At 38.3% G+C, this 24569-nt stretch overlaps 1 protein-coding gene across 2 annotated transcripts in view; it reads right to left on the bottom strand.

Annotated features, from left to right (window-relative positions):
* Positions 1–24569, bottom strand: part of tbc1d22a (TBC1 domain family, member 22a) — a 138119-nt gene that overhangs the window by 9699 nt on the left and 103851 nt on the right. For both annotated transcript variants that reach the window (XM_028021139.1, XM_028021140.1), the window contains exon 13: positions 18204–18299. In XM_028021139.1, coding sequence (XP_027876940.1) covers positions 18204–18299 — 96 coding nt within the window. The remainder of the gene's footprint in view (positions 1–18203; positions 18300–24569) is intronic.

Raw genomic sequence — 24569 nt, forward strand, 5'->3', positions numbered from 1 at the left:
AACATCTTCCGGACCATAATAATACACTTATAGCAACTTGACATGTTTGTATCATGTATAGTAAGTTTTCCGTACATCACCTCTGTGGTCCTGTTTGCCCGTAGCGAGACATCATGTAACATTACTGCAGTACTTCCCCGCCCCAGGGTCTTCCAGTGAAGAGAAGCTCCCCTGTGGAGAAGCATGACTGTATCCTGGTACAATCTGAGCCCCAGATCAGCGAGCTGCCATTTTCGTTTTCTTTGCATCAACGAAATCGTTTCCTAATAACGTTCGTCGGGCCGGTGAATTGCAACACGGTCTCAAAACGCAGGGCCTCACAATAAAAACCGGGTCGTAGCTCTAATGGGACGAGGAAGTCCATCATTGTGTCAGGGGAAGGTTGAGTGTTTTATTACCGCCGACGGAAATGAATTTATGACGGCTGATAGTAAATCACAGTTTAGCAACATCTTCGCAGCAGAAACAAATGACGGAGAAAGTCTGTCGGATACCTAGGAATTGCGGCTGTCACAAATGACAGGGTGAGGAAAAAAATACGCTTGTCAAACAAAAGGTATTAAAAACACTTCCGAGAGTCAGGCATAGCCTGTTGTTGATGATGTGAAAGAAACCCTTTATATAAAGCTATTTTTGTCTACAGAAAATGTGCGTTTGTCAGTCAGGTTATATTTCTATCACCATAAATGGTTTCACGTTGTGTTTTTTCAAAGAAAGGTAACCAATATCTTCAATAAACCAAAATGAAAAAGATATAAATGCATTTAGATAGAAAGGTAAAATAGAAATGACAACAATTTTAAGCAGAGACAGATTTTATAGGAGGATGTAATTATGATTTTTTTTTTAAAAGTTGTGATATACGTAATTTGGGATGAATACCTACATTTCTAACCGCGATCTTTCTTTTCTGTGCTTCCAACAGTCTGGACCAGATGTGGACAGAATTTAATATTTGGTTTGTTTGACATAATTACTCGATTTCAAACAGTCTCTTGTGATATTTACATGGCTTTAACAGACATTGCAATGAAATTATATTTACAATATTTTAAACATTTGTATTTAAGAAAATTTACTTTTCACAGAGATTTACAACACTGGTTTATTGAGAGTAAGGTAAGACTATCTTTTACCATTTTTATGAAAAATAAGAATTCCCTTTTAAAAAAAAGGGGGCTTCACAAACAAACTTATTAAAAAACAAATAAATTAGAAGTATTTGTTTGTTTGTACAGACCAAAAGTTTGGACACACCTTCTAATTCAATGGGTTTTCTTTATTTTCATGACTATTTATAAGAAATCCCACAAGAAATCCCACTTATTAACCTGACAGGGCAGGTTGACCTATGAAGTGAAAACCATTTCAGGTGACTACCTCTTGAAGCTCATCAAGAAAATGCAGAGTGTGTGCAAAGCAGTAATCGCAGCAAAAGGTTGCTACTTTGAAGAAACTAGAATATAAGGGCTATTTTCAGTTGTTTTACACTTTTTTGTTTAGTGCATATTTCCACATGTGTTATTCATAGTTTTGATGCCTTCAGTGTGAATCTACAATGTCAATAGTCATGAAAATAAAGGAACCTCATTGAATTAAAAGGTGTGTCCAAACTTTTGGTCTGTACTGTACATCTGCATAAAATGTAGTGTCCAGTGTTCATACTGGACCAAAGGTAGAGATTTTATATCAAGATATGTCACTTTTGCAGTAACGAATTGAGGATTTTTAAAATGACTGTAATGATTTCAGAGTTGTGTTAGAAGTTTTTGCCCTCTCCTTGATAGGGAAAAAGTTGAATATTTGACAGAACACATACAAGCGGACGTTTTTCAAACTACAAAACTTGAAACATACATACATACATATAGAAATCCCTGAAACGTGAAAACTTCAGCACTTTTAGCAAGTAACATATTACTGATTTAGCTCTAAAACACGTCATACTGAGTTCATTTCATCTCTGCATTTTTTTTCTTCTTGCTTTCTAAGGACTAATCACAAAGCCACTTAAGAACTGGCCCTCTGTCTTCAAGTGTTACTTTTAGCTTCACAGCCATAAAACAACATACAGCCAACACTCACTCACACACGTTTGCGCAGCCAAATTTGCAGGGACTTTCCATTGACTTCCATTCATTTCTACAGCCTAAACCTTACCCTTACCTTTTTTCTAACCCTATCCATTACATACCTAATCCTAACCCTAACCAAAACTCAATTCACACCTTAGTCCTAAATCTGACCCCTGACCCAAAAACAGTGTTTCCCCTTGTGGGGACCAGGCTTCGGTCCCCACAACGTAGTATATGGTCCCCACAAGGTACTAGAAACAAACACACACACGCACCCAACCAAATGCACTTCTGGGAGGCTCCTCCATACAAGCGCGGCGTGACAGAGGAGCTTCATCAGGAGCAGGTTTCTGCATCGTAACCATCTGCTGGCGCTCACGTCTGTTGGGCTAACGACTCTAATGTGGTTTAATTGCATACATTTCGCTGTCAGTGGGGGGGGGGGGGGGGGGGGGGGGGGTGGTGACTCATTTGCTCCACTTCACACAGGTGGCGCCGGTCGATACAGTGCTGCTGTGAATGACCCTGTGGTTCCACGAGAAAGGAAAAAACTAAACAAAAAAAATTTAAGCTGGTAGACTGCGGGCGTGAACGTGTATTTGTTGTATCCCATTTTAATCAGGAATTGAAAGGGAAAAAAAGTGTAAATTGGAAGCACGGGCGAGACAAAAATGGAGCGATTTGTCTGTTTTTACTGCCTGTGTGGGTGCTTGAAGCTATTCAAGCATTAATATCCATTTATCCTGCAAAACACCAACAAAGACAATGATTCATCGCCGCTGTGTACAGTACTACACAGGAGAAGGAAAAAAAAAGAAAAGGGGGGAGGCAATTAGCGCTCCATCTTACGTGCTTGGCAAGGCTTAAAGTTGTTAATGGCTATTGATATGGAGGGGAAAGCAGATCATCAATAGAGTGAGTGCCGCGGTTCGTTCTTTGATACTAAAATGGAGCAACATAATGGCTGAGCAGAGGGCGAGGCCACGGCGAGGTGAAATTTACTCAACGCGTTGATGGTTACTGTTTTAACCCGAGTCCGACAGAGGGGAGCTCATTCAACTGCGTCCATAACCCATCTGATGGACATAAAGTTGAGTGGGACTACATTATGTATTGGTTTGGTGAGAATTGGTTGGATCTCCATGGACAGTCGGAGAGAAATACAAACTCACACTGCTAAAGCAAAAACATATTACCAAGTATTTTTGGTCTAGTTTCTAGTGCAAATCTCTTAGCACACTTAAAATTGGAAAACTAACTTACGAGTAACTTTTTAGCAAAGTATAACAGCTTGTTTCAAGTCAATAATTCCTTAATATTGATGAAAAAGTACTAGTTTAAGTGAAATATCCTGCCAGTGGAATGAGAAATTTTTCACATATTATAAGTGTATTCATCAACACTAAGAAATTATTGACTGAAAACAAGTTCTTACATCTTGATGAAGATACTTGTAAGTGAGTTTTCTCTGATTTCAAGTGTGCTCAGATATTTACACTAGAAACAAGACTAAAAATACTTTGTCATTTTGAAATATAAAATATAAATGAGGAAAGATAGAGGTAGACCAAAAGAAATGGAGTTCAGACAAAATAAAAGGAGATGGACAAGGAAAGATAGATAATACAAGCATGGAGGAGACAAAAAGGAAGGAAGGCAATGAGAGAGGAATCAAGGACAAAAGGGGGGAAAAAGAAAGAATTAAGAAAAGATATGAAAGAAACAGAGTAAGGAAAGAAAGAGGAGGAGGTTTTGGAACTAAGAAGAATTTTAATCTTGAAATAAAAATATTTTTTCATGCATATTTTCTGACTGTGTAGGAACCTTGAATGAATTATATCAAATACTATTTTTGTAGTTACTGGATCCAAATGAGAGAATAGAAAAGAGGAAGAAAAAAACCCAAACAATTAGAGCGACTTTTTAAATAAACTGAATCCTCTCTTTGCCGTCAGGCCGAGATGATCCTCGGCAAAGTGCCCCAAGTTGTGCCGAGCATCCAGCTATTGTTTCTCCTGCGTCACCATGGCTTCCAGCAGGCGAGCGGCTAGAAACCCAGGAGAAATTAATGGCTGAGAGATGACAGGTGCAAAGCCCACATCAACAGGGCACACATTGGTTTCTAAAAATGGCAACTGTCTGCAGTAGCTGTTGAATTTCGGTGACATGCATCAATCCGGTCGTCGACCTCCTTTACAACCGACACATCTACATGAAAACACACACACACACACAGAGGGGTTCGGAAACACACAAGCTGGCAACCGGTTGTGCACAAACACTCCAGGCTGCCGCCGAGGCAGTTGGTGGTAATGGTGTTGTGCAGCGCCCCGGGCTGTAATGGGCCCAGACACTGCTCTGTTGGGGCCATTAGCTTGCTGTAGTTTATATAATTACACAAAATGGGCACTCTGGCAAAAAAACACTGGGTGCTAATGCGAGAGAGTGTGGCACTGGAGCACACGGAGGTAAAAGCTGACACTGCGTGGCACAGCCAAGTTGCCTTGTAGAAAGGTTGGCGGGTGAAAAAGCTTTGATTATTGCACAGCAGAAGGGACGCGGTCTTGGCGGATGATGTCATTTCGCAGCCGAGTTAATGAAATGAAACCGGGCGATCTTTTGTTACCCCTAATGAGCAAAATAGGTTTATGAGCTTGGAAGTCATGTGGACCGGTTCTCAAGACTCGCTTTTAGATAGGAGTATCTAAAAGGTCTTTTGTGGGCTCTAGTGTCCCTTATATGAAAGTAAAATGACAAGAAAGAAGAGAAGACATGCGGCAAATGTCGCCGGGTCCGGGAATCGAACCCGCGATGGCCGCGTCGAGGACTCAAGGCCTCCAAACGTGGGTCGCGCTATCCCCTACGCCACCACAGCATGCCCAGTATTTTTAAGTTATAATCTCACACAGTATCTATTACCAGTATTGTTGTTAATCTTAGTTCTTTTTTTCATTTTTTTAACACTTTTAAAACTTATTGTGTGAATCTGTACATCTGATGCTGCTGTTATACCTGAAGGTCCCCCGTGTGGGACAACAAAGGCTACTTCTATTCTATTCTATTATGACAGTGCTATGAAAAAGTAAACATTTTCAAATGTCATTAAAAAGTCTAAGTTTTTAATTTCTAAACATATCACTGTTTAAAATGAAAATACATCATAAGCAGAAGCAACCAAATGGCCTTTCTAAGTGTGCAAGAATTATTTAAGTAGCTTTTACAGAAGAAAAAAGCCACAAGAAGTTCAATTATAGGGGACTTTTTATGCAAAATTTAGTTTAGCATTTTTTTTAACTCACATTTGGATCTCAACTGCTTCTAAAAATATTCCAGGCGCTAAAAAAAACAACAACAAAAAAACACACCATCCAGATGACTTTTGGTAATGTTGGAAGTTTTTTGATGTCTGGAAAATCTGCCTTTTCAAAAATGTCTAGGCACTGTGATTTACTTAGCAACCCCAGCCTAGCCTCAGCTCTGTTACCTAGCAACCCAAGTGGAGCTCCAGCATAATTTGTTGGAAGGTTTCAACACTGTATGCACTGTACAATGGCTGTTAGACTTACCATCCAGAAACCACTTCCTGAATTCTTGTAGGTTGTGTATGAGGTGCCACTTGCGCTTTTCTAAGATGTACGGTTGTATAATTGTGTATCTGCTTGTAACCATTTTAATCTGTAAATGTGGAGTTGGGAAGTGTGGCCAGCAGCAGTTTGTTTGGATTTAAAGTGACAGAGCCCTGAAACAGCTCATTCTGAAAGGAGCTCAAACGACAGAACTGAGCAGACTGAAATCTCATTATCCAAGAATGATTTTGCTCAAAAAATGTAATGACCCCTTTTCATATAAACCGTAGACCTATTCTAATCTGTTCAAAGGAGCATGATAGGTCACCTTTAAATGTTTGGCACAAGCCAGGGATAGGACATAAACATGTGGAAGAAGGAGTTCTGGTCAGAAAAAAACAAGTTTAATCTTTCTCGCCAATATACAAAACAGTACATACCAGAAAACTCATTTAAAACATGGTGAAACATGACGGTGGTAGCACCATGGGGTGCTTTTTGTTAGTAGGGTTTATGAGAGATATGATGTGAGATATGTATCTTTGGTGCCGTGTATTTTCAGTGAGTAATTTGACAGTATCGTCAAAGGAATGCAGAATTTTTTTTTTTTTTTAAAAAGCATTCACACGGAAGCAGAGCATGTGGGTGGAGGATTTGGTTATTTAAGTCTTACAGGAGTGAGCATTACATTAATGCATAATACATAATTTAATCCATTAACTAAATGCATAAGAGACTGGTTGTCAAATTAGCTTAAAGGTTTTAGCGTACATTAAACCGAATCTGGGGGTGTAGAATCCCCCTATGGCTTTGCAAAGATTTGCTTTTATGATTTTAATAAGTCAAGTCATATCAAGAAAAAACAAAGCAGATTAGATATGTGTGTTTACTTCACAGTCTCAATCCGTGTTAGCTTGTAGCTTTTCTGCTTCATTCAATGCCAGCCTAATAAAAAAAGCCTAAAGCAGTTTTCTGAGCTTTCTGTTTACTGGAGCATTCGCAGCGGTTTTACACGCTGCTTGACCAGTTTTACTTTTCAGCTCATGCATCTTCAAAGTTCACCAGCAGTCGATATTTGGCCCTTTGCCCTCCCCATTCACCATCAACCATTACCGCCTAAAAAAAATCTGTAGGCTCTGACAACACTGATTGGAGCATGCCGAAATGTATGAACCCATTGACTGCAGAACCCTTCCTGCTACATATCTAAGCTCTCCGAGCATCGTGCTGACAGCCACGGAAGACCGAATATAGAAACTCATTTTAAAAGCACCTTAACATGTAGGAGCCCCTCTGTGTCTTCACTCTTTAACAAATCCAAAAAGAAAACATAAAAAACTAGCAGTTTAAGACTAACCATTGGCAAGTTCAGAAAGGCCAAAGCCCCCTTTAATCACAAGTTCAAGATTACTGAAAACTCCTGGAACACAATTGGGCTCAGTTCTCTTTGACTGCTTGAAAGAGTATTTTTGGGTGTGAAATTCAATATTTATGTCTTTGCTCCTGACCCAGCTCATTTGTTAAAACCAGTTTTTTTTGTTTCTTACTCTGAAAAAAAATTCCATCTCTGTCAGCTCTTGCCGCTACCGAAGTCTCTTAATTCCATACAAGTGAGTAGATATTGCTGTTTATTTGGTATTTTAGTGTCTTAACTGAGTCAGGAGACAAAGAAAGGGCACACAGCTGGCTTATGGGCTGACAGAGGAGCTTCTATTGTTCCATTATGTTAGAATAAAAGAACAGCAATAATACTCACTCTTTCTTTACTTATACCCCTGTCTTGAGCCACAGATAAACACTGGCTGGTTATTGGCCTTAAGGTACATTGATGGTTTTTAGTCGTCACAGTTAAAACAGTTGATCATCAAGCAAGGTTTCTTATCAAAGATAACCCAAGTAAACACAAAAACACTGTTTTCAAGTTATGATTTTCTTTTTTTAAGATGAAAAGAAGCTAAACAAGCTAACCTGGTTTTGTCAGAAACAAATTCAAACTTAAGCCCAATAACGGATTTAGACTCTTGATGGCTACAACTGCTATAGCAACAAGGCCTCCCCACCATCACTACTATCTCTAGCTCTTTGTAAGATACTCTTTTCCTGCTAGATGTAACGCACGCCTTCCAAAGAGTTCCACTTTCGTCTCAGCACTCCACCGAATGTCGGGGGACATCAAGATGCTTTGTAGTAAATAAAGTACGAACCGCTTTGTTATTTATGTCAGCAGTAGTTGTTTTTTTTTGCGGCCTTGGAAATCTCACAGGCCTGCCATATTTGCCCGACCAGTTCCTGAATACTAAACCATAAACTCTGGGTTTATCCTGGGGGAAATGAGGCCTGAAGTGCTTCAGATGTTGTTCTAGTATCTTTTGTGAGCTACTGGATGAGTCGTTGACGCCCCTAGGGTAACTTTAGTAGGCTGGCCAAGTCTTAAGAAGGTTCATCACTGTTCTAGGTTTCCTCTGTGCGTGGATAATGGCTGTCACTGAGGTTCACACCAGTCCAAAAGACGCAGAAATGGCTTTGTAACCCTCTGTAGACGGATAAATATCAATGATATTGTTTTCATTTCTTCATTAATTTCTTTATATTGGGGTTATGTACAGTAGCCACCTACTTCATGTTGTTAGAAAGGTCCTACTTAAGGGTTTTCTTACATTTTTAAAGTAATCAGAACTTGAGTGAAGTTGGACTTTGGTGCTGAATCGCAGGTCATTCATTAATTTACTGAGAGCAAATACTTTTTCACAAAGGGTCTGGTAGCTTGGAAAGATTTTGTCCCTGAATAGTTGATGTCACTAACTGACAGTAAAGTTGGGCAGGAGGAGGACATCATTACTTCCAGAATATGATGTTTTGTTTTATTCTCCGTTATCTCCTTTTATTTGGTCTAACATAATTCAAGTGGCACATTTGGGTGCACAAATCAATCAACCGGGTTATTATTAAGAGTTGTGTACTGAGGGTGGTCTTTGTAAAATTGACTCCAGTATTAATTATCAGAAAAAGTGCTGGAAGCCCCCAAGAGTGTATACTTGATGTGACCCAAGTTTTGGATGGTAAACTTCTGGGAATAAATAAAATGAGGACGTGTTATTGGCAAATTGTTTAAACGAGAACGTAAAAAAGTAGACAATTTTGCTAATACATGTAAAAATATCACAAAACCCCCCCATATATTACTTTGACAATAGAGATGTATTGTTCACAATGTTCTGCAGTCTTTATTTTGGCTGTGAAAAAGCATTTCAAAGGACCAGATGTCCAGATTAACTATGAGTTCCATTTTTTTTCAGAGCATTTGTCCTGGCATCTTGACAGAGCTGCACTTTGTTCTGATAATTACTCTGACAGGGTATTGAGTTCATATTCCAGACATAAATGTTCAGAGGACTGTGTTAACTTGTATAAAGTTAACTAATAACTGAAGGAAATAAAGTATTAGTAAGCTGAGTAAGAGTCGGGAAAAGTGTGCCCATATTTATTAACTCTTGTACAAAGAAAAGTATTAAAACAGGTTTATATTTTTTATTGTTGTTTGCACACTGATAAATAGAATATCCACAATAGAATAAGCAAATCTATTGAGTGAGGACAATATCTTATGTTAAAAAAAACTTTCAATGGCAACACAATGCAATTTCCCAGCAGACGCTGTCTAATGTGTTTTCATTTTTTGTTAGATTTCCAAAAATCAATGTTAGCATAATCAGGAATAAATAAATTCTCAAAATTAAAGTTCTGCTTTTTAACATGTTTTGAAAGCAATGAAAATAAAATGTGTATTTTAAGGCAGGCTTTATATCAGGCAGCATCAACAAAATAAACTCTTTGCCTACAGTGATATCAGATGCTACAACAACGAAATTAGGTTTAGCCATTCCTCTTTTAATAAACTTTCCCTTCACTTATCTAAAGCATTTAACCCTGTTGATAATATCTTCATAAATCAACTCTCAAATATTGAGCACCATGTCTCCAACTTCTGGGTCATTTTGTTTCCCCTTCCTGTTTTAAAGGGAGCATCTCAAGGCTCTTTACATAGATTTTCTTTCTTATAGGGGTTGGAACTGAAGTATTTGGATGCTACAAATATTTAGGTCTGACTCTCTGATCAGAATCCATCTTAAATCTCAAATTGACAAATTGGCTTCGAAGCTAAAACGTTAATTGGGTTTATTTTTCATAAACAAAAAACTGCTTCCCACACCAAATCGTAAGGCATCTGATCACTTCAATCATTCCCACTCTGATGGACGATGCAGATGTGCTATTCAAAAAAAAAAGAATTGGATGATATATATATATATATATATACATATATATCACTCTACTCTGCATTTTATGACTAATTGTAGCTATGGAGTACATTGTTGCATCTTGTAAGCTACAGCAAAATGTCTGTTTTTAACTGATTGCAGACTCTCTCAACGGCTGGTTTTTAATCTATAAATGCATTCTTGGGCTTGGCTTCTGCGGAGAAACTACAGCCATTATGAACTGTGGTTTTAGGATATTATTTTAATGAAGGTCCCAAAACTTCTAATTGAACTGGTTAAAAGGGCCTTTAAAAGTCTCCGCCCCAGCCAGATTGAGTAATGTGCAGATGGATTTTAAATTGTCGTCTCGTATACCTTTGGGGCAATTCAAGTCAACTTTAATGGACAGAGAAATCGGTTTACTTGGCTCCTGAAAGTGCCATGTGACGTCTCCGGTTTATGCGTTTGAGTATTTGGTCGTATTGTGGTCTTGGAATACAGCTTTTAATCTCAAGGAGTTTCCAGTGACGCTGAATTTCAAATGATCAGAATTAAAGGTATTATTTTCACGAGAGAATAAGAAGAGTGCATCTCTCTGCTCTGGCGGTATCCTGAAAACGACAAGCATTTCTTAAAACGTCTACCTTTTGTGTTCTTCTTCTTCTTTTTATGAATGTTCCTCCTTAATGCCCCATTTTCTCACTAATTGGACATTTTTGCTTTCCTTCGGTAAAACCCATTTCACTAACACAAAGGTGTGTAAAAACAAAGCCGTGTTCTAAATCTGTGATGAAAATTTTATAAATTTCTTTTTCTGAACTACTCTTCTTCTGTTCCCTGCCAAGGCTGCCTAACCCAAGGCATTCTGCACACGCAACTGATCCGAGGACACCCGCTGACATTTACAGAGGTCCACGGTTTTTCCACACGCCACTAATTGAAGTGCAAGCAGATCTTTTTTTTTTCTCTTCTGACTTTCACTCTTCCACTTCTGATTTTTCTTCCCTCAACGTCTCTGTCGAGCCTTTAGTCATTTATATAGGACTAATAGCCATGTAGTCACATAAATGCTTGGCCTCACATTGAGAGCATAATAGGTGCCTTTAAAAGCAGTCCTGAGGAGTCTTAAGTGATATAAAAGGCTGTAGTTACACACGGCTAAACTGTGATTTATCTCCATCATCGATGTATGGGCTTTAAAAAATGGAACCTTATCACTGGTAAAATGCTCTACGCTGTATATGTTTCAGGATGAATTGATGAGCACATGCATGCATTTAAACCGTTAACACCATCTACTGTAACCAGGTCAATGATGGGTCCTTTACTGCCAGAGTGTGTACAGTTGGAAAGCATAAAAAGCTACTCATCAATGTTTTTCTTCTCTGCCGTAGCGTTAGAGATTGGAAGATTAAGCTAAATCCCTCGCCACATTTAAGCTAAATAACCATTACTGTTCCATCTGATTCCCTGAAAACATTACAGATCTCTGGCTCAGTAGTTACAATGTCAGATCTATAAATAAGTGTTTCCAGACTGAGAAGATTATAAGACTTTTGTTTTGATAAAAGGTCATAATTCAGGAACAAGTTTAGTGGCTGTAATCAGAAGGGTTGTCTCTATCATATGGTAACTTTATCAATATACAAGATACTTGGAGAATTGAACAATTAAGTATAAAACTAAAGGAGGCCTGATGTTTTTTAAACAGGATTAGTTTGTTATAATCAGGAAGAAGCAAGTTATTGTGTATAACATTAGAAGTGGATAACCAGTCCCATTTGCGGTTCAGCATTTGCAAATTCACCTATTCGCAGCTTTTTCCTGTGGAACGCAACTCCAAATTATTTGCGGAAAATTTGCCAACTTGCAGATTTATTCATAGACCATTTATGGGGCATATATTCAAATGAAAATGCAGTGTGGGAAGTTAAAACACTTAGAAACAATGTTTTTGGCTGGCTTCGCAAAGCAGCCAATCCAGGAGCATCATTGAGTTTCATTGGCACTGACTGGCTGTATCCCAAATGTAGATGTTTGCTTCGGCTGTAGGACTATAATCTTTTCCAATGTGAGTATTAAGATATATTTGGTGTAAAAACTATTAAAATGGAGAGTTATAAAAGTTTTTAGACAATGGATGTGGTCAACAACCCCACCAAACGCAGGGGTCCTACTGTAATCATCAGTTGCTATGATAATTTGTAACTTTTTGGGCAACAATATATAGAAGCGTGACTTACTTAACACCTATTTTTGGATTTTATATTGGGGGCATCAAATAAAGGAAGCTGAGTGTATATTAAACAGTATTTGTTGACTATAACCTGAGGATTAATATTTACTGTGCGGAACACAATTAATAGAACATTTTACTGAATGGACAGTTTTGATGATTTTGTTTGGTAGTCAGTTTTAGTTCACTAAATTCAGAGAAGTTACATTCATTGGCTTCAAAGCAATCAATATAAACAGTATTTTTGACCATATTTAAAGGGGTCATATTTTTCAAAGGGCCTTATTTAATGTGTGCAGTAAAATAAGTTGGACTCACTGAATGCATGTGAATAAAAGACATGGAGTGCACCAGAATCTGTTTTTTGATAAGTCGGCATCTACTCCAAACGAATAATTATTAGTTTGGAGTACCATTTTTTGGCTTCTGACTAGTCATAGATGTGTGTAAACATGGCTTTTTCATGGAACCTGAAGAATAGGGGGAGTTGTTTAGTGGCATGCGGGCATCTGAAGGTTGTGCAGACTAATGGGGATGTTTCTGACTGTGCTGGTTCTACCTAAACCTCAGGGGAAAAAAAAGTTACATAAATCCATGCATGCTTACTGCTGTGTGTGGGGTTGAAAGTATGTCCTGTGGAGAGAGAACTGTTTACGTCCGTGTTTATGATGTTGTGTCTTTACAAATCTGGCAGAGTGGCGGGGAAAATGCATGAGCGTGCGCTTGCGGATATGCTAACTTATCCGCGCGGCGCAGGCCACAAAGTTACCGACGGTGTGCTAGCCGAGGTGTGACGGAGTAATGCAGATTGCTTTGGGGAGCGGCATACCCCGCGCCCGCCGCCGCCCCGTCCCCCTTCTTTTTCATTCTGCAGCTTAACAAATCCAATCCCACAACCAGGAGGGGAGATTCACAGTTACTTCCCTTACTGTGTTTGATAACAATGCATGAATTATCCCTTTCAAATTGCTTTCTGGATGCATTTTTTTAATTAAAACTGTTAAAGTGAATCAATCATTCGTGCACCCTCTTAGGACCCACAGAATGTAACTCACCACTAGTTTATCATACACCACTGCTCCCAACTCCCTACATTTTTTATTTATTTATACTAAAGTCAATTAACTTCTTTTTTTTTGTGACTGAGGGAAAACACTACACTGACTTAGCAGGTTTAGAACAGTCTGTGTATTAAACTTGTCCTAAACTGTCACATCTGGATTTAGAGACACCAAAAAGTACCACAAAGCAGAAAAGTTTTTTCTCAATATATGTCAAGAACATAAAAGTTCCACCCCACCAAGGCTCAACTAAACCACAACAATGATTCTCTGCTACAAAAGGAAACAAGCTGTTAATGTGGCACGGCGCTAACTAGCTACTACAAGTTTCCCTCAAGGCCCAGGCAAATTGGAGTTCGGCGTAATAATGAGCAGATTGATGGAGCTGGTTGAAAGCTTTTATTATGCAGCCAGGAGCGGCTGTGGCTTGTGTGCATGCATGCTCTTGAGTGAAACGGTTGAAGAAGTGCGTCGTCTGGCCAAATTTTCACTCGCGGCCCGATTGCTTTGGGATTTCCTTTCAGTGGGTTGTCTGGAGACGTAAACACGCGAGTGAAGAGACAGGAGAAGAACAACAAAAGGTCAAGAATTAAGGGAACGGCAACAGTCGAAGGAGGAGACGCAAAGAAAGAAAAGTATCGATTGCTAACGGAGCGGAATACAGACAGGAGAAGCAAGGCGGGTTTGAGATGACTAAGCAAAACGTGACGATGAGCTCCATCCAACAGGCCCTTAAGAAACTGGCAACAAAACATTCAAACCTTCCTTACTTGAAATTTGATTGATGAATGCGTGAAAATCATGAGCTGGGCGCTTTAAAGAAGCACACAGAAACACTGTCATGCAACAGGCTCACCCATGAAGACAGAAACGGACAATGAGAACTCATTTGCAGGATACCAGGCAAGAGAAAATGTCAGGAAGACATTCGGCTGCGTCTCTGAGTGTGCTGTCATGGTGTTTCACCGTGAGTGACTGGGGATTTCGAATAGGGAGGAAGAAGAATCATAACATGGTTTTGGTTTCTAGAATCTCGCCTAAATAATGTCACTAAACGGCGGCTAAAGTGGCCACCTTACTGGAGGAGAACTATGGAGGTAAAATATCTCCAAAGCTTTTACTTATTTATTCTTTTTAAAGAACTGAAGCCAAGAGCGGCATCTTGAAATCACCAAGTCTCCATAGCAACCAGAGAGCATTTACATCTCAACCAGTTGTGTGGGAAAGCACATCAAGAAGAGGATTTTTATTTTTTTATTTTTTTTTGGAGTTGTTAAGCTCTTTTACTGGAACTGTGTTTAGTTCGAATGAGGTAAAAACTCAACAAGTAATCAAGATCAGTTGGTGATTAAAGTAAAGGGTAAACTTTTGAATTTCAACAATAAAAACAACCAAAAACCAACAATGAAATCTTAGAAGTGGAGTCTGAAACGTAAGAAATTTTTACATTAAAATTGTGCAAACACCAATAGAAACGTTACCTCAACAAAAGATTAAAATGAGCATTTCAGATCGTGAAAAGCTAAAAACAAATTGCATCAGTCCCTTAAGGCGTTTAACTTGTGCATTAAAGTGAAAAAAAGTCTAAAATATTCAGAATATCCTACAAATAAAAACACATCTTCACCCTCTCAAAGTCTCCAGAGTTTCACACAGTGAGTAAATTATGTTTAATCAACCAAAGCCCAGGTTTTTAGATAGAAGCCAGTTCTACCCAGCTTGACTAGATTGTTTTTCAATAAGCCTCCCTCCTGTTTCCAATGAAAGGAGCTACAGTAATTCTCTGATGTGTAGTGCTAAGAGCAATTTCTTAATCAAGCAAGAAATACCAGAATTCTGCTGTGATTTCAATAAATAAAAGCCAGCATGAAACATTGGTGGGATCCAATTTCCATTCTGAAAGTATTTCAGTGGAAAACTGCGGTTTTCAGATTTGTTATGACATGCTTTAACATTTCAGGGTCCATTTTAAGCGGGGCTTTATTAACACGAGGTAGAGTGGGAGACAGTAATTTATGCATTATGTACTTTAGTGATTCTAAACTGTCGCTTGATGAAAGCTGAATCTGACTCGCCTATTTAAAAACATACTTGTAACACGCGCTCTCTGGGGACTTTTTTTTAATTTTATTTTTATTCACTGACAAACATTTCAAAGGGCTCCAAGTAAGTTTAAATGTTGAGATTACATGGGTTATTTTCCCCCCCGCAAACTCAAATTTACAGAGTTCTCTGTGCTTTTTAAAGTCAGCTTTTGAAGCGAAAACAAGAAACTTTAGGAAGGATTCTCAACAGGAGTCAGACTTTAAATATGGAATCTACAAAAACTGAATGGACATGGAAAGAAGGACGAGTAGACATGAAATCATGAATGACAGATGTGGACTTGGATTGAAGGATGGATGGATGAGCATGTAAACCACATTAGAAAGTTTGTAGTAAAAACTGATTGTGTTAAATAAATTTTAAAAAATCATTACTTTCATAACAGTGTGATTAAATTTAGTGTTTAAATTTGGATTAAAAGCTAACTTACTGCAACAAATACATGTTAAGACAGGATAAAAATGTCTGACAGTGTATCTTACACATTCACCCATTAGAATAAGTGGTGTCAGGTTACCTCAGCCAATCAGATTTGTTGTCCCGCATTTAGATTGCATTTTGGATGCGGTAGTTGGCACGGTGCACAGTAGCAGCTTCGCTGTGATGAGAGAGCAGCTTGCTAAATTTGTCCCTGAGGTAAGTCTTGTGCGTAGACTGAATACTGACGATGGTTTTTCAAACACTGTTACTTATCCTGAAGGCTCCAGACGTTCCCAAGATCTTCTGAAAATGGCCTAAATCGAAGGGAATATGTCCAATAGTTAAACACTACATTTAATTTTTGCTACCCGTATCGAAGTGATGCATTGCCGGGTTACAAGCATGTGGAATAATCGATGGAAAGTTGAGCAGACAACATCCGATGGACGGATTAAACTTTCATACAACAGGGCAACCCCTACTTTTCCAGACTGGGATATGGAATATTACGTGAACAGAACCTAAACTACAGAGTTCTGCTTTTATTCATTCATTTGAAATGTACTCTATATACATTACTTCCAAATCCCAACTGTATCAAAACTGTAGTTCAAAGCAATCGGTCTTAAACCGATCTGAATATCAGTAATTGTGTCTATTTGATAAAACATAACCAGTACTTACGGCAAGAGAAGCAAGTGCCCGTTAATCAAAGTTTGCCGTACATAAAAGTATTCTTTTGCTTATTCCGCTGCTACAAAGTTTAATCTGTTCTTGCTTTCATTGCCAAGCTGATCCTCTCCTCCCTCCACGCCTCATCTATATCAGGATGGATTATTTGCCCTTGGCACACCACTTGGTAGTCTGCATGGCAAGGCAGCCGGTAAGTGGATCTATAGGAAGCTGAAGGAGAAACGTATTCCTAAACTTATCCCTACTTGTATGTTTGTGTGCTTGCAAGGTAACCAAGTTATTAAAATGTTAGCAGGTACTATAAATAAAAGAAACAAAGGCCTCGGCTTATGCAGAAGGTAAAGAGTGCAGAGAGGTAAGGGGGGGAAAAACACAGGGCAATCGTAGAGTGAGCACTATCTGAGGGAGCTCAAAGGGGCCTTTATATCGCAGCAAAAATGGCATTTAGGCAACGAGGAGAACAAGAAGCTCGGCCCTAAACAGAAACTACAGCTGCATATAAACAAAACAACGTCTCATGTTTAATAAAGGAAGGAAGAAAAAAAGTGTTTAGTGAAGCAAGTTTTCTCATCGGCCTTCAGGAGCTGCACTGGCTGCCACGCATGAAATATACTGCTATATATTATTTGGATCACAACATTCTTCAAATGATGGAGGCAGAGAACGCTGCGCATATTACTCCATCTTCTCATTCGATTTCTATTTAAACAATATACAGACTTCCTTTCCAAGGGGTTTGTAATTACTGGATTATTCCAGTTGCGAAGGCTTCAAGGGGGTTTGTTAGGAGACATTAGTGGAGAAACGACTTGATGAAGACCAAGGAAACGATAATATTGTTGTTTGAGACTGTTTTTAAGGAATCTAAATGGCAATAATGGCGTCATAATAATGCAAGAACACATTCTCCAAGATCAATTAGCTTTAAATTCTAACATTTAACACTGGAAGTGGAAGGCATTTTAAATATCCATGATAAATAAACAAAACAACAGAAATAACAAATAAAATGAATAATGAAGTCTATAAAGAAAACTGTCCTTCAAAAAATAGGATAGTTGAGACCAAAGCACCAGACTGAAGATGTTTGTCATCCAGTTTTTGGTGGAAAAAGTGAAAAACGATAAATCATTCAAATAGAAATGATTGAGTTTGTTTAAATTTATCATGTGATTAATTGATTTATTGCTTATTGCGACAGGCCTACATCAGACCTGAGGCAATACCGTCCTGCTTAAAAAGTCAACCTGTTGAAAACGGCATTATTTTCCTCCTCCTTCGCAATTTCATTTTATTCTCTGTTGGTGCATAAAAGGAAAAAAGAACAGAGAAGTCTGTTTGCCAAACACTACCACTGAGCTGAAATGCTGGGGGAAAAAAGATGGAAGACAAATGAGGGAAAAGGTCAAAAAGTCAAATGAAGAAGTGGGTATGTTTGCAGGTGATATTAGATTTTTGTTTTAGATTTAGTGGTTGCTACGGTTAAGAATGCAGGTCTCCTACACAGAGCCGGCAACCAAAGTCACCTTCTGGCAGCTGGCTACTGTCATCTCCTAATGCACTCAGAACTTCTGACCAGCACGGGTAATGACCAAGGAGGTAATGAAGAAGGATGTAGGCCATGATCATTCACAGTCTGCCCCGACGTTATTAAAACATACGTGGACGATTCGCTTTCATTTGCTAGGAAGGACGTGTTCGCCATCTACATTTTCCATATGTTGCGGATTTATAACGCGCAAAGATGGTCGACTCCGACACAGAGTTTGACAGTGAGGGCGGATTACCTGAAAATCCCGCTCCTCCAGAATCTCTTTCCTCCACCTCACCAGGAAGGCAGCACACACGTACAGGTGGAAGTGAGAGAAGCCTTCAGGTTCAGCCTGTAAACACGAGGAAATAATAGAGCATAAGCAAAAAAGCTAGAATATTACCGCACAAATGACAAAAACAACAGGAAAGAGGGATTTAGAAGTTATTCTGCATATTTGTATGCAATATCTGCATACATTATCTACAACAGAATGACACCAGCAGCCCAAGGCTTTTTGAAGTCATATGTTATTTAGCTGCAAAACATGTTTTTTAGTTTTTAATGAGCAACCCTTACTTCTACATATTCCAATAATTATGTAAAAGACTCTTAGGATTTTCTTCCTTTGCAAAGGTTAGATGTTTTATTTTGTCCTTAAATCAACAAACTATTTTAAAAGTAACTTTCATGACATCCTGAAGCACCTAGTGTAGATCTTTATTTTCATAATACATTATTCGTAAATGCTCAGATTTGATCAAAACCACAAAAAAAACCGTATAGGTATGTGTGAGTAAATTTATATATGCGTTCTGATGAGGCAGATAAAAACAAAATAAGCAGGTAATAAGCATGCTTTACGGTAAGCCCACATTTCTGCTTTTATTAGCTACAGACAGAAAATCATAATTAACATAAACATCAGTATGTATGTAATTAACCTCTATAACGTGTTTCACTTTGTGAATTGAGTTAGTGAAATAATGAACTTTTCAATAATATTCCACCATCATCGAGATTCACCTTTGGTAGCTGTTTTTTTTCTCTATGCTTATCAGTTAGGAAAAAAAGGCCTGAAAGTGTATTTATTAAACTGAAAATATTTTCCCTAAGTGATTAAACTTTAATTTGCCATTATGGTAATCAATTATGGAGAACACCATTATCAAAATCCTAGAAATTAATGAATGAATTAACTAGATGCAACTAGGTGTCAAAACTAGATGAATGAATTAACATTTGTGGAAGGTTAGCTGGTCTACATTTATTTACAAGCGAATGAAAAATGCTCACGTGTACTTTGAGGTAGGGATACTTTCAACTGGTGCATTAAATAGAGCAGCTGTACTGCTAAATAATAACTTAAAAAAGGCATAATCAGACATATTTTGAAAGGTTAAAAGCTTTTATAGTTGTTATAACGAGATGAGTAATTCTTAATATGATAAAGAAGAATGATACAATTGCCCCAAATTACCTTCAAGCGTCATCTAATGTGTTCAATGGATGAACGTTAAGTTGGACGTATGCTATTGCTAAAGTCTACCCTGATTCTTGCATGTAAAAATGATCTAATGCTGTTAAAAGATTTCTGCAGGTTTCGCCAATTCAAATTTCACAATTTTTAAGATCTTTTTAAGACCACGGTGAATGGAATTTAAGACCTACGAACTTTGTCTAGTCAACTGGCAATAACTTTGCAAAAAGAAAAAAAAAAGCTAGCCCGCTAACCAGCTTCTTTTTTCGCTAGCTAGTTTCTTTGTATCTAGCTAGCAGGCTAGTAAGAGTAAGTTAGCAGTGAGTTAGCGGTAGCCTCAACCGTCATGATTCACAAAACGAAATAGAGATGTTTGAGTGCAACTCAAACTCTTGTCTGACAGAAAAGTCAAACAAAAAATACATACATTACACAGTCCTTCCAAGACTAAATTTAAGACTTGTAATTAACATCTTAGAGCCAACATTTTTATGAATTCAGGACATTTTGAGACTTTTTAAAGATGCGCAGACACCAAAGGCCTGAAAATCAGCCACTGTCCCTTTCTGCTGTGCCATGAGAGTGGACATACTGACAGCGCCGCCCACCAGGTTACATCTGCACCTGCATGGTTAACAATAGCAACTTTCTTGCTACGTTAAGTGACTCTTCAAACAAAAAAAAAAAAAAGTCGGTGTTGGTCAAAATCAGGTCAGGGTTTTTAAACAGACGAGAAAACTGCAATCGGTGCATCCCCAGAGGGCACCCTCAGTTTTTGTGTTTTAAATATAATAAACCTTTCAAACATTTGCAGATTTGCGATAGAAATCGAAGCAATACACAAATCCAGAATGTTTTCTTTTATTTTGCTGTGAAATGTGTATCAGTTAATGTAAATGTCATGACAGAAACATAGCTGGAGTAAAGAGCAGCATTCCAAAAAAGGAAATCCAGGCACTGTTGGACCAAAACTGAAACGGCACACAAAGGGGGGGGGGATAAATTATGGTAATAATTTGATGCAAAACTTTATATAACAATTCATTTTAGGCAGCACTGAGAGCCATTCTGGCATCTGTGCGTCGCTGAAACAGTGCGAGCCTTTCATCACATTTCCTGCTTACGTACACAAGGTATTTAGAGCTGAAAATAAAAAGGCAGACAAAGAGAAAACGTGAAATGGAGCCCATTTCTTTTTTCTGTCAGCAACCCAAAAATGTACATTTGCAGGGTGACAGAGACAAAGGAAGACACAAATCCCTCTTTCCACAGCGCCGCCTTTTATTTCAGGCCCTTGTTACGTTCGCCCGCTTACTTTTTTTTCCTTCCCTCTTTCTGACGCTGCAATGAGCAGGGGGAATTAAAGAGGAAGGAAGACAAAGGATGAGATGTTCCCTGTTCTATTCATTCCACTCCAGAGCCCCATCAGAGAGAGAATAATTACAGCCCTGTTGAATGGAAGTCACTTAGGAGCGTGCTCATCTAAAGGAAGAAGATCCCAGCATGGGAGTGTTTCTGGATGCAATCACTAAAGGTGTTTTAGTTGCATTTAAACAAACTAAAAGTATATTGTTGGTTACTTTACTTTCCGACTGGCTGAGCTGGGAGTGAATTAAATGTATGGGGAGAAAAGGTCAAATAAAAGAGTGACTTATCCCCTTTGGATAGACAGTTTCAGTAATATTTGCAGCCGAAACACAGTTTCCTCTGTTCCCGAGACTGACAGCAATCTGAGAAACGTCCATCTCCGTTTTTACAACATGTCAGGACTTTTTTCTTTTTCCTTTTCTTATTTTTAACGCCGTCCTTCCAGCTGTTTCACGGTGAAATTGCCTTGCAAGACGAGCAGAACGAGACTATTATATTTCCAGGAGATCAGAAGAACCCAGAAGCAAGATCAAAATCAGACTTTTTTTTTTCCTCCAGAGCGACGTTGGCTTAGTCACATTGAGAAAAAAACAAAAAAAACACAAGCTGACATGTTGTTTGCTTCATCAAATTTAATTTGGGTAATTGCGCCAGTGAATCCCATGGTGTTGTACCTCACATGCACCCAAAAAGTGGCGCGGAGGATAAAGTCGTACTCTTATTAAACACATCTCTTCATAAATTATTCTTCCGCTGTGCTCTCTGGAGTGTTGACGTTGATGGGATTTTAAAAAGTTCTGCTGCTGGAAAAGAGAGAAGAAGAAAAAAACCCGGTGAAAATCTGACTACCTTTGCATTATTTAGTTGAATAAAGTGACTCGCTCAAAGATTGTTATTGGATATTGTGACGTCTCTTCGATGCGAGACAGATGTCGGAAACTTGACACAGCGTGACAAAATAATGCAGCTCATACTTTAAAGGCATTTCCTTCAACAAAAGGATGTAGAACTTTTATCAATTTAGGGTTTTGTGTATAAGGACAAAAGGACCTGGTCTTAACTAGGTTCTAACACTAACGTAGAAATCAAAGTGTTCAACACACAGGGATTACACACTAGGACTAAGCCAAAACGGAAAAGTTGGATGTGAAATCTGAGCTGTGACATTCAGCAGAGCTTTTCAGTGGAGCTTTATCAATGTCTTGTATCTCTGGGGAGGAATTTACCACCGTATATTTTTATTTTCCATAAAGTTTCTTTAGTTCATTGAGGTTTTGTTGACATACGACCATCTGAAGGTCCCATTACTGTGTTTCAACCCCAGCAGCGTACAAGACTTTGATTGTACCATCATCGCCACAACTTGATTCTTTATCTTTTGTACAGACAGATATACTGAAAAGATCATGGTCAACTTGATTACTCCAAAGTTCCCAAAGTCCTGAGGAATGATGGTGCAGATACCTTGAGAAAGTCACTTAATTACTGATTACTCCCTGAAAATGTGACGGTTACTTTTCTGGTTATTTGATTTTAAAAATTGGATTAAAAAATTGTTTCAGCCCCCACCATCTCAACATATAAACCACGACTTGAGCAAGTCAACTATAACTGAGCCATTACCATATAACTGCACGAATTTGACATTTTGAAAATAGATGTGCTTGATGAAAACGCCAATTTCAGGAAGAAAAAAAAAAACACTTGCTTTTTTGATAAAGTTTTGGTGCTAAGTTATGGTGTTTTTTATGGCCATATCAAAATTTGTTTATTTCGCAAAACTTCAACGGAAACACTACCATGCTTTTCTTTACAGTTGCCATGAAATTTGTGCATTAATACATTGTTTTGTTGTTCAAACATCACTATTTATGTCAGACATATTGTGTTTTACCAGTTCTTTCCTGCCAGAGTTACGCTGTCATGTTCCATTCAGAAAGAAAAAGAGGTTTCTCCTTCAACCCCATCAACTTAGTCGTACTTTGAATTTCTTTTTCAACAAACACTAAAGAATTAAAGATGAAAAGTAATGAAAGACGGCAATGAAAGCGTGGATTTCCAAAGGTCCTTTAATGTGATGCAATATACCAAGCCATCAAAGAATGACCAGACTAACTTACAGCTGTGCTAATTGAAGAACGCCCCCTTCGGAAACCAAAGACAAAACCCTCCATTCGCAAATATGAGCAGGGACAGGTTATAAAAACAAGAGCTCTTGTTTTTATCGAATTACCTTTTTCCTTCCCCTCGCTTCCGAACGCATCTCCTGTTATTTCAGCTCGGCCTTCTGCGAGGTTGGACCAATTCTTTTTAATTTCAAGACAACAAAGAGCATTTGTGCGAGTCGGGGAGAAGTAGAGAATACAAATAAAAGGCTAAAAAAGAAAAAGAGGAGTTTGCAAAGCGTGATGTGAGCGGCTGGCCGGTAGGCGATTGGCCCACCGCCCTACCTTTGCGGCCTCAGTTCAAACAAGTGTATCAACGCGAACTGGCACATGCAAACACAGATGGACGAGAGCATTAGTGCTAATCAACCGCCTAAAGTGGAGCAAAGTTTAAATTTTTAGGGGGTTATTTAAGCGGCTGTGTGACTCGGTGGTTGAGAACTTTGAATTCTTCTCCAGTTCTCTCTCTCCATCCATCACACTGGCTGTCACCCCATCCTCTGTCTCTCTCTCTCTCTCCTTTATTAATATAACAGAACTACGTACTTCACAGATCAGGGATGAATTACTCCTCATCTAAAGCAAGTTCTGCTGGCCGCTAATCTTCAAATCTTGATTTGTTAGCCAATGATGAGGAATATTTCACAGCCACGGGCTGCGGCAGAAAAATGTTCGCTTTAGATTAGTACGGGGCCATCAGTCGTGCTGCGAGAGTTTAAATATGGAGGGTTTGATGAGTCCACATTACAACAGCGGAGCTGCTGGGATGTGATGGGACTCTTAAAAGAGGCCCCAATTAATCAGTCAATATGCATAATTGCATGTTTGTATCAAAGGGGGTATTTATTATGAAAATACTCAGATTATTCAAAACTCCATGGTTGACATCTGATTTGCTACACCACAGAATATTAATAGGATTTATTTTATTTAATGACTAAAAGAAAGAAAAACATGTTTTAGTTATTAGCATGAATACAAATTAGCAGAACAGTCTAAAATTAACACAGAATGCTAAAAAGATTAATACAGGAAGTATATAAGTAAATATATATGATAAGTTCCATTTTTAGCTAGCATTATTGGTCTGTGCTTGTTAGTTTGAGCTGAATGAAATCATGTACATAGATGTAGATTTTGTGAAACAGAAAACTACTACACAAACCTAAAAAGAAAAGTGCTGTATGCCTGTTGCAAAATGCAAAACACTGGGAAAAAATGATGAAGAAATCTAAAAAAGGTTGTGATTTTATACAAGTAGAAAATACCTTTAATAAGGACATGCAAACAAAGATTTCTATTGATTCAAGGAGGAGCTACGGAGGCTGTTACAGGAAATTAAAAACAAAAAAACAACGTTATTAACAGAACCAACTAAAACGTCTTGATTCCAACGATTCTTCTGAACTGCTGGCGTGGGACATTTTTAGTACATGTTATAATAATTCAATTATAGGGCTAAATGAACATAGCAGGCAGAAATGTTGAAATACGTTTGTAGTTTTTAACTAGGTGGCAGAGAAATTTAGAAAAAAAACACCACAAACTTTGGAAAATTAAATATTTTCTTCGTAAATGTGCATCCCTAAAAACTATGAATCAAAAATAC

This window comes from Xiphophorus couchianus, chromosome 6 (genome assembly GCF_001444195.1).
Source record: "Xiphophorus couchianus chromosome 6, X_couchianus-1.0, whole genome shotgun sequence".
In the NCBI taxonomy this organism is placed as follows: Eukaryota; Metazoa; Chordata; class Actinopteri; order Cyprinodontiformes; family Poeciliidae; genus Xiphophorus; species Xiphophorus couchianus.